The sequence below is a fragment of the Colletotrichum abscissum genome (assembly GCF_030869225.1).
Source record: "Colletotrichum abscissum strain IMI 504890 chromosome Unknown Scaffold_39.1, whole genome shotgun sequence".
NCBI classification, from domain to species: Eukaryota; Fungi; Ascomycota; class Sordariomycetes; order Glomerellales; family Glomerellaceae; genus Colletotrichum; species Colletotrichum abscissum.
In genome coordinates, this window is record NW_026850309.1 from 174,076 (window position 1) to 187,954 (window position 13,879).

At 52.7% G+C, this 13,879-nt stretch overlaps 1 protein-coding gene across 1 annotated transcript; it reads left to right on the forward strand.

Annotated features, from left to right (window-relative positions):
* Positions 1-11,816: 11,816 nt before the first annotated feature.
* Positions 11,817-13,869, forward strand: CABS01_12658 (uncharacterized protein; the record flags this gene model as incomplete). The annotated part of the gene is made up of 4 exons (XM_060546011.1): positions 11,817-12,032; positions 12,253-12,465; positions 12,695-12,789; positions 13,290-13,869. 4 exons carry the CDS (start codon positions 11,817-11,819, stop codon positions 13,867-13,869), a joined length of 1,104 nt encoding a protein of 367 aa, XP_060396242.1.
* Positions 13,870-13,879: the final 10 nt, after the last annotated feature.

The window sequence follows — 13,879 nt, forward strand, 5'->3', positions numbered from 1 at the left end:
CAGAACATGACACGGCCCGATACCCATGTAAGCTACTCTGCCTTTTCTTCAGGGACTCCTTCGCCCTTGTCTCCGGATATGCGGTGCGGCATATCGTCATGAGATCACAAAAAGCACTCTCAAGATACGTACCGTATCTGATATAGCCCAACGGAGCAATTCTTCCACAGTTCGTAGCCTTTTCGAGTGAACTGAGTGGCGAGTATGTTGTTTCATGGGTGCATATATACGTCCACTGCATGTACTGTTGATCCATGCACTTTGTTTGGAGCGCGAATACATGTAGCATTCGCGAAAGCTCCTCATCGCTGGGTTTCTTACCGCTATTCATGGCGGGAGGCATAGAATATTGGTGACTTACACGGTGAATGCATCCATCCTGGATTACGCTCTGCTACCCGGATACCACGACAAGCTAGGTTCTAGCATGAAGGCAGCTACCTTGACAAGACTACATAACCAAGTCAATTCCGGATGCAGCGCCTGAAGTGTACATCTATTTCTTCCAATTCTCCTTGAGCAAACCGGCGGTGAGGAAGGCCTCGTTTATCCGCCGCGTTTAGCCTAAAACACGCGTGCTCCCGATCTGGCATCTACCGGTGAAGAAATGCTGCACGCGACCCCCTTGCCAATATGGTCTTTCTGATCTACTGGAGGTTGATTCGAGACAACATCTCCTTCAGACCTGTCACCCATGTTAAGGAACCGAATCCCTGGGAAAGATGGGGTCGGTTGAAATACCACCACTTCAGCCATGATGGATGGCACTGCCACCCGGAGTGGCTACGCCATAGGTGCGGTACTATTCCTCTGACACAATATGATGTTCTCTGGGGTGGGAAGAATGTTCACCAGTTGCTCCGTACAATGGCAATAGCCATGCCAGTGCAACGTGCTTGAAGAATATGGGGTACATGACCCCTTGCTATATAATATCAGCTCTACGAACAAAGTCGATGTGGCTTTCATGATCACTTGGTGTGTGTTTAACACAATTCAAGTTCAGGACGTCGTCCCTTCGGATTCCATAACTGTGCTTTTGCTTAGAATTCAAGTTGCGAATACCCCATCCTAGTACAAATTCGGGTATTAACCAGTCAAGGATAGCAATAGAGAAGTTTTCTCTTCTCTCAAAGAACCGTGGAGGCACTTGACCCGAAGTCCCGGGCCCGAAATTGCTGGAAGAAAGTCACCTGGCACACAAATTCTCACCGAGTAACATCATCCCTGGCACCTCGGTCAGCCACAAGCGATGCTCAGCGGAAGGATTTCCCAACAGAGTCACATCCCGCTCTCTTCAACCTTGGCTAATCAGTCTGACTTGCCAGAACACCGGACCGAATAACGGCTGAACAAAGTCGCGCATCCTCCACCCTCAAACAAGCCGTTACGCGTGGCTGTCTCGATCCGTGAAGGAGCGCCTTGTGACTGCTGATCCGAAGCCAGAATCCGCAGTTCGTAATAAATGGAAACCAGGAAGAACTTGAACGACCTGTCCAACAGTGTCCGAGGACCCACGTCGGCCGTACGGCCCCTCTCTCGCTGAAATATCATCCCGGTTTCCTCCCTGTCATTTACGGACAATGAAGCTCGCTCCCGGCTGCACAAGGCCGGGGGCGGGGGAGAACTAACTGACCTGTCGCGTCACAACATCCTGTACGACGGTACCCAGGAATAGACAAGATCTGACCCAATCGTGTCACGCCTTGCATAAATCGCCAATTCTTTTTACCGTCTCTTTTCCCTTGTTCGTCTCACCTCTCTCCCCACGGGACATGCCTGGTCCCGCCCACCGTGCGGTGCGAGGGTAAGCCGAGTATCGTGTCACCCTGTGTTCAGTACCTCAGCCCAAAGTCTCCATACAAGATTGAAGCACGATTACCACACATGGAAACACCATGGGTCCTGCTGAACGACCCCGTCCGAGGCTGTCCTGCGTGGCACCGCGTCTACTAGCTTCGGCTCGGGTTGCGGCCTCCGCTGACTGCGAGATTTGTCGGGCCGCGCGATCGCTAAGCCTGGCTCGTGGCATTGGTCTACAACCTGTTGTACTCTGAGTTGAAGAGGCGCCAGTCTCGTATATGATGACATGGACTCTTCGATGACCTACCTTGAATCCCTTATGGCTTGATCCGGCGACCCCGAGAATCTCAGCATGATCTATCTGACAGCACACCGCGAGCCTTTCTCCTGGGACACGCATGTGTTCTGAAACCTTTGGCTTTTCTGTGATGGAAAGAAGACGCGAAGAATGGCGTGAGAGGCCGGTTTATGGAATGAGCAGGCGAGACAGCAAATTTGACTTCATCGCACAAACTTTTGCACATGACCTTCACAACAGATTCTTGCGCACCCTAAGGGACCTTTGAATGTTCTTTTTAAGATTCTAGGGATAGGTACAGGATACTGTTGATGCTTATGTCGGCCGAGATACCTCACCGTGATACCCATTCCGAGTTCGTGTCGGTCCTAGCTGTGCTCCTTGTGCTTCTAAGTAGTTACTCGAGGCTGAAGAGATCGTCTGTGTAAACCCGTGTTGAAATATGTCCCCTTCTTGGGTCGGAAACGGAACACAGTATCCATGCCATGTTTCCCAAAGCTACACATAGACAGCGGGCTCTTTTGAAGCCGAACGGCTGCCTGCGTCTCCCGCTCAGGTCCAAGGCCCAGAATCGTGTTGATTTTCATCCTGGCATATCTTTTGGCAGCAGATGCCGAACATGAACACGCTCGGGATCGAGGTGGTCATCATTGACTGAGACCGTTATCGCCATACAGTACCCTGCGATCTTGTAGCTACGCCAGCTTATGCTTCATCGAAGGCAAGTAAGCAAGACCTAAGGATATCGGGCTGTTATGACGTTTGGCACTTTGCGGGTACTTTCGATCGGGGTCCTTTTATGGCATGGATGGAATACTTTCCGAGGGGATGAGCAATGAATTGTGGATTACTTGTATCGAGTTCTGGGGTAAGCTCATCAAACAATCTAGGAATCGAGTAGGTACAATGTCCATCACTTGGGGAGCTGACCTGTGAGTTCATGTAGCGTCTTGTATTAGGCTTCCGCATAAGCGGAAGCCAAAGAACTAGACTGAATAGATAGTCTCGGGCGACATTAGCCTGGTAGAGTTTCTTTTCAGCTATCTATACCTATTGAGTGAAGGAACCACTTGGTGATGCTATATCGTGGTTCATCATTGGCAGGCGGAGGGTTCAATAGCGGCCTATTCCTCGCGGCCTTGTCGCTGTGTATGTCATCAAATACCCACCAACCTTGACGAGCGATATGCCAGTCCTGAAAAAATACTTCCATCATAAGGATGGCCCACATGTAGTTTGCAATGCCCTATCCGAAGTATATTCATACACCCTTGGACATAAGGAGTAGGTTCCAAGATAGAGAGGTAGTATCCGTAAGCCACCCGGCATTGCAGTTCTTCAACGAGGATACGCTGGCGGCAGCGATCATGGGAACGATCTCTCTGCATCTTCACGTACTGGAAGCTTTTTGCAATGCACCCGCGGACACCACGGCTTCCCCCGGATCCTGCTGTTATGGAAATTGACTTCGCCGCCGTCTACTTCGTTCTAAACCTCACCGATGTTGCAGACATATTTCTCCACAACCTCACCGAAAGTGATGTCGTCAGCCCACGTCTGACCACCAGTCTCTCTTTCAAGACCTGGCCGTCAGCATCTTTCAAGTTTCCCCAGCCAGGCTCCCCAGATAAGCACGCAAGATATGTAATATCACGCCACGTAAATGTCGCTTGAGCATCTCGGCCCGCAATCTATCGGCGTCAGCAAGATCCACGCCACTCCCGCTCGCCCCGGAAGATCCTACCGCGAGATACGCAAAAGCTAGAAGAGCGAAAGGCCCGAACCTGCAGCGTGGGGGATAGGCTTGAGTTCATGAAAGAATATCTCCAACGGCCGTAGGTATTACACCCCGGGCATGACACCAATCATCTTTTGGTGCTCACATTTGTGTCGACTGAGCAAAGCCGAAAGCCTCACGTAGGAAGTGACAATAGCCGTCTAGTCTGTCTGAAATAAGACCCCATTCAGTAATTGCGCTGCATGTTTGCGCACCTGACAATCAGAACCGAGGTCTATTTGCTCAGCCGCGGCGTCAAACGGCCAACACATCAATCACACCCAACCTGACGAAAAGTCATCGTTGTTGGAGGGAAGACTTTAATGTGACGCTATGCTGACGGTCATTTCCCCCATCACCCACGGCGGCGGCCCGTCCCAAGCCATACCAAAATCCCCAAATCTTTCCGTAAGCCCGCGATTTCCGCCGACCACGGAGGGATAACGAGTCCAGCATGAAGGCTTCTGGAGATTGACTGAGACCACCGAGGGGGGCTTGGTGACTCAGCTGAGGCCTTCCCGTCCGCTGCCGCCGAGGATGCGTGGGGGCTGACTTCAGAATTGCTGCTGTCTCGGACTGGCTTGCGCGCCGCCGCAGACCTGCAGCGAACATCCCGAGGCACAGGAAGCTGTTCAGAATGACAATGGCGAACTTATTCGCATAGGAGACTGTGACACGGAAGCCGAAGCAGGGAGCGACTTGCTGACCTAACGTGCGACTCGTGATGATACCCTCATGGTCAAGCCCCAAGCGACGATGGCGGTAAGTCGCTAAGTCATACGCCTTCCGTCCGATACAGTTCCTGCAGTAGGCGGCGACCCGGCGGTCTAAGATTCTTCACCGCATCTCCGGTCCCTGACTCTCTCCCGCAGTGAAAGAGCGCGGCGCGGGGCATATCGCCGGCTAGATACGCATGACCCCCCTCCTCCTCCGTCTCAGCGTTTACCTCTATTCTTCGTTCTCATCCAACGACGAGTGAAGGGTCCAGGCACCATACTCGCGTCAGCAGAGTCAAAATCACGGAGAAAAAGTAGTCATTAGCCTAGCTGGAGACGATGGTAGTGCCACATGCGCTTCGTTTCCCCCGCCTTTCGAGGGGAAACGACCCTTTGCCGACAACCGTTGGAAGGATACAAGCGTGCGGCATGGGGGAAAGAAGGCGCGCTAAGTGCTGAAAGCAGGCACATCTGATCTGGTGGTGTGAGAATAGAGATTTGGCATATGCTTTTTTGCCTTCTTGCAATAATTTGGCTGACCTTCCCATTACGGCATTTGTTCCCTTGGCCGCTCCACGATGGCGCTGGTCAGCAGCACCTGGACGGGCAATGTGGATGGTCGGAGGCGGCAAAGAAGTATCGTTGTTGTGTAAACATCAGTTTCGCTGAGGTGTCATTCTCTGACTGCGCCGTTTGCGCTCAGTACATGCAATTTTGCTTTTCATTGTGTACCGCGTGACTAACTTTTGCAGTCATCCTCGACCGAACAGAGTCGCAAAGAAGAAACGGACAAGAATAACCAACGATGCACCCAGGCCACCTAAAACAGAAAACACATGTAGACGAAAATAGTGTCTGAAAGACGCTCCTGGAGTCTCCCCGTTACCAAACGTAGATTGCAACCTCGAGCTGTCAAATAAGCACACATTGGGGAGATGGGAGACGCGGGTGTGTGTGCCCCTGCGGCAGCGCTTCAGACCATGGGGACAAGCGCCGCCCCTCGAGGACGGGAACCCATTATAGATATTTTGGGTGATGCGAAGGGCGGCATCAGCATTGAACCACAATCGGGGCGAGCAAGAGACTATTGAGTCGCAGCAATGCGATGCTGAAGCCTAGAGCTGCAGCTCAATGACGGCGATCGAGAGGCTCAGCAGGGCGATAACCAATGACAGTAAGGAGACACATGCTTGCTGACTCTGCCTTATCGATGCCACCCACCCTCTCTCATCCATCCATCCAGCCCTTTACATTACTCTGGGCGGAAGAGGAGGAGGAGCTTTCTTCAACTCGTCTTTCAGGAGTTGCAAGGGGTCCATTCGAAACAGCGTCACCAGAGGGTGAATGAATCCTGGGGCGGCGTAACCTGTTGGAACGAAAAGGAAGACAGCAAAATCTGGGGTTGCAACCGTCGACCCCAGGTTACAGGGAATCTTTCCCGAACGCAAACGGATTTGTTCCCGCAAATCTTGGAGTCATGGGAACAAACAACGGATCAATGTCTGCAACTAGCCTCCGAGACAAGGGAACTCAAAATAAGCTGGAGGATTAAACAATTCTGGGACCAAGAAAATCAATATCATTAGTATTGAATAAAATATTCAAGGTTAGTAAGTAGCTTTTTGAAAGTGTGTATTTCCAAAGCGACGGTCTCATCTCCAACCTCTGGTCCACGAACCGTTTTGATACCCACCTTGATGTTTCCTGGATTCAAGGATCACGGTTCTTGGTTCACCGTATCTTGTAAGTTACCATTGTCCTGTAGTGGAAGTATCGAAATCCACACTCCTGGCCGCGATGGTCACATTTCCACTCTTCTCGCTGCTGGAACCTGGCCGAATGACCAAATAAGGAAGCCGACGAAGCTGCGAGAAAGATTGGACTGCCGGGCACAAGCCGAACCGACGACGACGCCACCGTCTCCATTCAATGTTCCGCATGAGGCGATATTCCGGGGAACCTTCGTGGAGGTCCCACGTACGGTATTTGCAAGCCTCGCAGAATGCGGAGAGAGAATGAGGGGGCTTGGCAAAAGCTCCAGAGTATCTACGACGATTGTGGACCTAACTCGGTATTCTGTCCGCCGAGCGAGCGCCAGCTAAGTAGCTAGTTCGGGAATCGGCTTCAGATTCGCCATCTCTGACCAGAAGCAGAGTCAAAAGATGTTTGGGCGCGTGAGAAGCATGAGGAGCGTAAGAAAACAAGAAATGTGAAAACGTTCACCCGGGGGGGTCATTGAAGGGTGGGACGAATGGAAAGCGTGAGCGTAAAAGCCAACGAGATCAGATGAGAAGAAGAACCGGAGCGCGGTGGACCAGGACAGACCCTGAATCGTGCTCAGGTTGTGGTGTGCACCACTGCACCCTGATTTTTCTTCGAAATCTCCTCTTACGGCAAGGTGATTGTAATAGTACATACTGCGGCAAGAACTAGGTGGCCAAAAAGTTGGTTCTTCCTGGGATGGTGATAGGAACGAAAATCAGGGTCTTGACTTTTGACACTTCAACGGCCAAAGTTGGCAAAACCATCCCATGCGACGGTTCCAGTTCCTTGGTTCGGAAGTGGGATGAGTCGTACCAGAAACGGAACGCAAGAGAAGTCGCTGAAGAAGACGTCAGTTGGAGAATTGGCTAATCGAGGATTTCCTTGGTCTGTGAATGGTTACAACGTGAATGCGACCTCGTCCGTTACAACTTTACGGAGGGTGTTCCGAAGCGCTTCTCATACTATGCCCGCCATCTACCACCCCCTCTCCCCCTCCGCGACTCCAAGAAACGGGGTCTGATACTCCGCCCTCCGTGTCACGATGCAGCCCGGCGGACGCCATCTGGCATCTTGTCTCTTTGCTGGGCCAGGTGGGCTCTACACTAGTAACCCAACCCCTCTCGTGGGATTTTCTTGGACGCAGAAATTTCGCAGAGCATCGTGACTTTGCCGGGGGAATCACCACCCACCCCCCTCGACTCCTCTGTGGCGGGCAAACGTCCCATTCGTGGACCAAGGTGTATGTGACAGAGAGTCCCAACGATGTGGATAGGCTACACTAGACAAAATGGAACTCGGTGCGACTACGGTGGTGATGGCTAACGGAGCGGGCCCCGAAAGAGAGAAAGGAAGAAGAAAAAGTTCCAGGTTCTCCTCCTTCTTCTCCTGGCATCAGAGAGACAAATCCACTATTGTGAAGAAAAGCGCCAAAGACGTTATCCATTTCCCCCTCTTTCTCGAAACTGGGATTTGTCCCGTTTGATATTCACCCCTTGTCGCTCGTCTCGTGTCTCCAGGCGCAACAAAGAGGAGAAGATACTTCGGTACGGGAGCGTGACAGTCCCAGGTGTTTGCGTAATAAACGTCCTCTCAAAGGCTGGAATCACTTCGGTCTGCAGGGACCTGCTATCCCCGCCGCCAGGGAGCGGTTCCTCTCGTGATGACCAGGTCCCACCTCGGTCGGGTTTGCTCGGGGCAGGCGACAGAAAAAAAAACCGCTTTATCCCCCCCATCTCAGGCGTCAAGACATCGTGGAGCTCCGTCGCTCGTTGGGCTGCCACGAGGGGGACAAAGAGCTGTGGCCTGTAGGAGATTCTCCGCGGTAATCTCCGCTTTTGCGGTACATAGCTGGAGTTTACTCGAATGTCAATGAGGAGCCCTCAGGTTTTTCTGAATATGCGCAGAACGGCCAACTTGGCTTGTGCTGCTGATGCCTTCCCCTCACTTGCCGTCTCCGTAGCTGAACAACCGTCGCAAACCTTCGTGAGATTTCGCTCATGATGAACCGGGGGGAGGGGCATGGGAGGATGCGATGTGATCGGATCACTGGTGGGGCTTTGCATTTCGTGTTGGACATGGTCTCACAGAAAGACCAGCCAGGCGAGCCTGTGGATTCCCCCAAAGACCAGCCTAGCAAACCAGGTTGGATGGACGATGAAAACTTCAAGAGACAACCTAGCAGTCTAGTTCTCAGGGACAGTTCGTCGTCCACACCAGTCCGGCAACCCGGTGCGGGATATCATGAAAAAAAGGGTCCAGTCCTGTCAAGCAGAAGTGTCGGTCAGGGCAACAAATCAACAACCATCAGCCGACTCTGAGTGGTTGTAGTGTAGTGTACCGCTTGAGCCACCATCCCGGGACCAAGTCAGGACCCTTCTTGCATCGAACGTCTCTTCTGAAGGTTGGGTAGCGCAGAAGATAACGTAGTGACAAGTTCAAAAGGCGGCTGGACCTTTCTTGGAGAGAAACAGGCAGCCAGCCATGTGGCCAAATAAATTTACCCGAGCAATTTAGCCACGGGTGCCGACTGGTGGAGGATTCTCCTTCTGCCGCATGATTTGTGCAACAGGGCTGCAGAAAATGTCACGCTGCTGACCCCTCCGGGCCCGCCGCCAGATGGACCACCGGCGCAGGCGAAAGCTCCGGAGGGTGACTGCCTGAGGAGGTTTGGTGGTTGTTCATAGCCATGTCTTTCGGTCAAACATCCAGACGACTCGCCGGCGCCATCGCTTTCTCGAGGTTGGATGTGAATGCTCAATGTCTCGCTTCACCTCCAAGATCTGACTTTCTTCCGAGGAGGACCCCGAATGATCCTCCCCAGACGATCTCTCCACGCTCATCGCGGTCCCATTCAGGGGACCACCGCTGATCATGCGCCTTGCGCAAGATTGTCCCCAGAAATTGGACATGCGATCTGAAAGACCGCGCGCACATCATTTGTTGCCCATCAAGACACGTGAAGATGATTGCCGGATGTGTTGAATTCTCTCATCTGGAGCGAACGAGGTGATCTGCCTTAGCGTTTCTCAGTCTCCGTGGGCCGGCGAAAGACCCTCCTTCCGTCGAATCTATCCACCAGTCCCAGTAAAGACGAAGATCCGAAGTCTGATAGCCTTGTTGCCTCGCTCGAGAGGATGTCAGTCGCGGGGTTTAGAGGCACGAGAGGGGGCTGGGCGTAAGCGGGCTTTGCCACCATCGTGCAAGAATCTGATCCTCCGTCCGGGGACACAACGGTCATTTTGTGGACTCCGCGGTGGCCTCGCTCGCAACTTGCAATGACCAGTATCTCCCTAAACCGTTAGGTGGTATCACGTGAAGAGGCGGACATGCAGTAGCTGCGACCGGTAATTGCGCGTTCATGGACGTGGGAAGGGAAAAAATTGGAGAATGGTCCGTACGCTCGCGATGCCTCGACCCACGGTCTGATATTCCGTTCTATCCGCAGATGTTGATAGAAACATTCCCGTGCTACTCAAATACACAAAGGGGGAAGTGGATAAGGGCGTAATGCGAGACTAGGCTTTCGGTGAGTCTAGACTTGAGAAGCAGCCAAAGGGGTTTTAAGCAAACGCCGAGGACACAAGACGGCTTATCAACTCGATGAATGGAGGTCCGTCACTGCGGAGAAGAAAGGGAGCAAACCGGCATAGGAGTGATGTACAGGAATGCTGGCCTCACCCGTATCGCAAAACAGTTCCTGGACTCCGGACAGACGAGGCCAGAATGGCCGGCCTCCTCAGTTCTCGGGCTGGAATTGACCATCGCGCCTGTAGCAAGCACGCGCAGGGCAACAACACCACGCCTTTTGCTTTCTCCCCTTCGACTCTTCCGCGCGAACACACTTGCCTAATCCGGTCTCACCACCGACTCGGCCGCCTGTCGTGAACAGGGACCCCGTTACGATCCCGGGCGACGCTCCGTGACCGAACGACGCGCCGTTCTCTTGCGTGCTCGGACCCCCCTCCGTGAAAGTCCGTCGTGGTTGGTGCGCTACAGACCCTTTTGTTTGGAGACTTTCGGTATGGACAAGGCTGCCTGCGCAGACCACGGGTCTATTTGCCCGTCTAGACCTTTCGCTTGACGTGTGCTGCCGCGAGGACGCATGACAGAAGCCGACGTGGAAGGTTTTCTCAAGATGACGGGTCGCCCTGCACCATTGCTGACAGGCAAAAGCCGCGTGCGACTATGCGCGCGATCCGATGGCAGGAAGACCTGGGCAGCAATCTGCACATGTGAGATACCTCAAGGCGATACCTACAACCAGCAGGATAAACGGACATAGATATTTGAGTAGGCCTGAAGGCTGCTGGTGTGTGGCCAGCGCTCGAATGAAGGTGACAGGGGTCATTGTGAGTCTAGTCTCTCGGTCTCTCCCCCGCGGCTCTCCCATCGGACTTCCAGGTCCTCGTTGTCTCGAAGGCAGAGACAGCGCCCGTGTCTGTCTTTTACCCCCTCCGTCATACCGGCCTACGGATCAACGACCGTCGGATCCAGCGACGGGATTCTAATGGCTAGAGGAGAACTAAACCACATGTAAATGCCATCAGGTTACTCCAGTTCGATGAGGAACCCCAAACAAAAAAAGGCATCCGGCGCCGCCCTTGTGAGATCTCTCGATAGTGGAGTATTAGAGGTCGCTAGCTGATTTATGCATTCTCAATGTCCCCTTACCGGCTCAGCTTGCGAATGACTCTCCAAACGTAGTTTTGCTTGACTCTTTTGTTCCCAACCGGCAGGCGACGTTCGTGAGTAGGTCTTACTTACCCCTCCATCTCAGGCAGGCACGGATCCTCCGAGTCCCGCGGTCCAGGTGCTGTTTTCGATTTTGGGTATTGATTTTATTATGGGTTTGCGTGGGAATAGGATGGTCGTAGAAAAACTCTGTCCAAAATGTGATAAATGACAGCTGACCAGATCCACGGCGTCCATCGGTACCCTCGCGCATCGCGGGAACATCGGTAACAGAGGGTGTAAATCGTGGGTATCCATTCGTAGGGGTTGACGAAGAGATTTGCAGAGATGCTGCCGGCGCATAGGCAGCCGGCCGAATCTAGAACGGCCAAAATACCTGCCTACATCTCCACCACCCATCCCCAAGCTGCCAATAATACGAAACATCCCTTCCCGACGACGCAAGAGGCGTTCCTGACACTACCCTCCAGAGCAAACCTGACAGAGAAACCCCTGCGAATGAGGGGGGAAGAAATAGGTTGGTAGAGAGGAGATTTGCTCATGTCTCTTCCGGCCGAATGTGACCCCAGGCTTGTCTCAAAAAGACAGATTCAATGTGTGTGGTGGTGTGCGTGATGTGCGTGCCGCTTCGCCAGGCCTGCCACGCCCTGGCAGGCCTTCCCGTCCGGGGAAGCGTTCCGGCCGAGGTGAAGGAGGTCCAGATGAGTGGGTGAGGAATGCGCGGATGCTTGGGCTGGGAGACCTACTGGGTAAAAAGGAAGAAGAAATGTTTGGCCATACTACCCCGTCCAGCCAGTACCGTGCTTTTGCAGCCCTCGTTTGCCCATGTTCGTCTCATCTCACTTTACACGCCCCTCAGGAAGGGGCTCAGCTGGGGTCACTAGGTGAGATTCGTGTTCATGCTTATTATGTGGTCAACATTCCCAGCTTGGAGTATTTGACAGATGATTATTTTTTAAATATGAGATTTAATAGACTTAAAGTAATGATTTGTCTTGTGACGCAGAGTTAAATAATATAATATTTGAGTCTCCGTTTCTCATTTTAGTCAACGAAATTCCTGTCGGTGAACCCGTGATATTCGATTGACGTTATAGTATCCCGACAATGACATATGTGGCATTCATGAGGCTTCTCGATCTGGGTCTATTGACGTTTGACACTTTGCCATTGTTGATGCAATGAATTGCTGTACCTTACAGGAATGCGGGCAAACATACATGTTCAAGCTACCACCAGCCTACTGCAGATCATCAGCTCGGGAACCACTCGGTGTTCTCTTATTACCCCAACTATTCGCATCATCGATGAACGCCGTGGCCACTCCGAGATCCGTTCCCGAGAGCTGGTCCCTCGCCAATCTGGCAGTCTCTCAGAGTCTCCAGTCCCATGGCACAAGCGTCTACGTAACTGCGGCAGGCAAAGTGCAACCGAGCTTCGTCACGAGTCTTGAGGAGTCTTCATATCAATCAGCCACCTAGGATACGAATACATCCCTCGATATGAAAGACTCTTACCATATGCCCATTGATGAAGCAACGAGTGTGGCAGCCATCGAGATGCCTCAATAGACACGATTTCATTGGTCACAAGTCATGGCAGTAATTAGATGTATCCGGACGGGAAGCGACACTGATCTCCCCGTACTTACTAGTGCCACAAACCATCGTTGGTGTGCCTAAAACTTCAGCCCACCCCAGTCGTGTTTGCGATTGCCAACACATCGTGGTGAACCCCAGGTACCGACCGATTTTTTCCAGACGACTCAGCAGCCCGTACAACACAACAACAGTTGCGAATTACCGAGACGTCTATCGACGACGACTAATCCCTAGGTGCAAACGCTGAAAGTTTGAGCAGTGCCGCCTCTGTGGCTCACTAATCTCCCCCTCGAGAGGTGACAACTGACAGAACAAGGGACTAACTCCAGCTGCATCAAATCACCGTCCATCGATGACACTTCAGCTGCTTCTCTACAACTTCCCAAACAAGCCCTTTCATGCCTCCCAAAGCCATGATATTCGGTCTCGAGTCACGAGATGTACGTCCTCGAGAGTCAGATCTGGATCTAACGGCGGGAAAGACGAATTTCCCTACAGCCCCTTGCCAGATATTGATTCCAACGTGAGCGATTGGTCGGGTGGCGCTAATCAGCAAGGGTTCATGACACTATAAAGTTTGGTGGCTTGCGGGGTGGCCAAGCCCGCCGACAATCACCATCACTGCCATATTTCCCTAGCTTCAACGATTCATCCTCATTGACAGGTGTCAACTACACTGGTAGACTTCCTCTCTATAGCTCGACGGCTCGCATTGCGTCTACATGCCTCTTCAGAAACGTGATAGGCCGAAACAAGACTCCGGGCCGCAGATCCTTACCCGTCGCGCCGAGTGCCGTGAGGAAAAAGAAGTCCAGTGTCCACGTTCAGACTCTCGAACCCGCAGACTCAGCTACAAAGTGCAAGACATTCAAAAAAGCAACAAAAGGTTCGGCTGAACGAGGCTCAAAGTCTCTGGTCCTGAATTTTCTGGACATGCTGATCATCAGGCACGTTCGCCATCCAACCGTTCATTCCTATTCCAGACGCCACGACTCTGCCGCGAGAGGGGAAGACCGAGTCACACAAGACAGGACTCGGATTTCCCGCCTTGCCTGCTACACCTGCCTGCCTGCCTGCCTTCCTACCTGCCTGCCCTACTCTGAGAGGCCGAGTGAAGCCGTGGCGGGCGTTGCACATCTCAGCCCTCCCGTAGATGGCTTGTTTCTTTTGCCCTTTCGTCGGCTGAACATGAATCAAGCAGAGGGTGCGGAGGGTTGAGGCCCGCCGC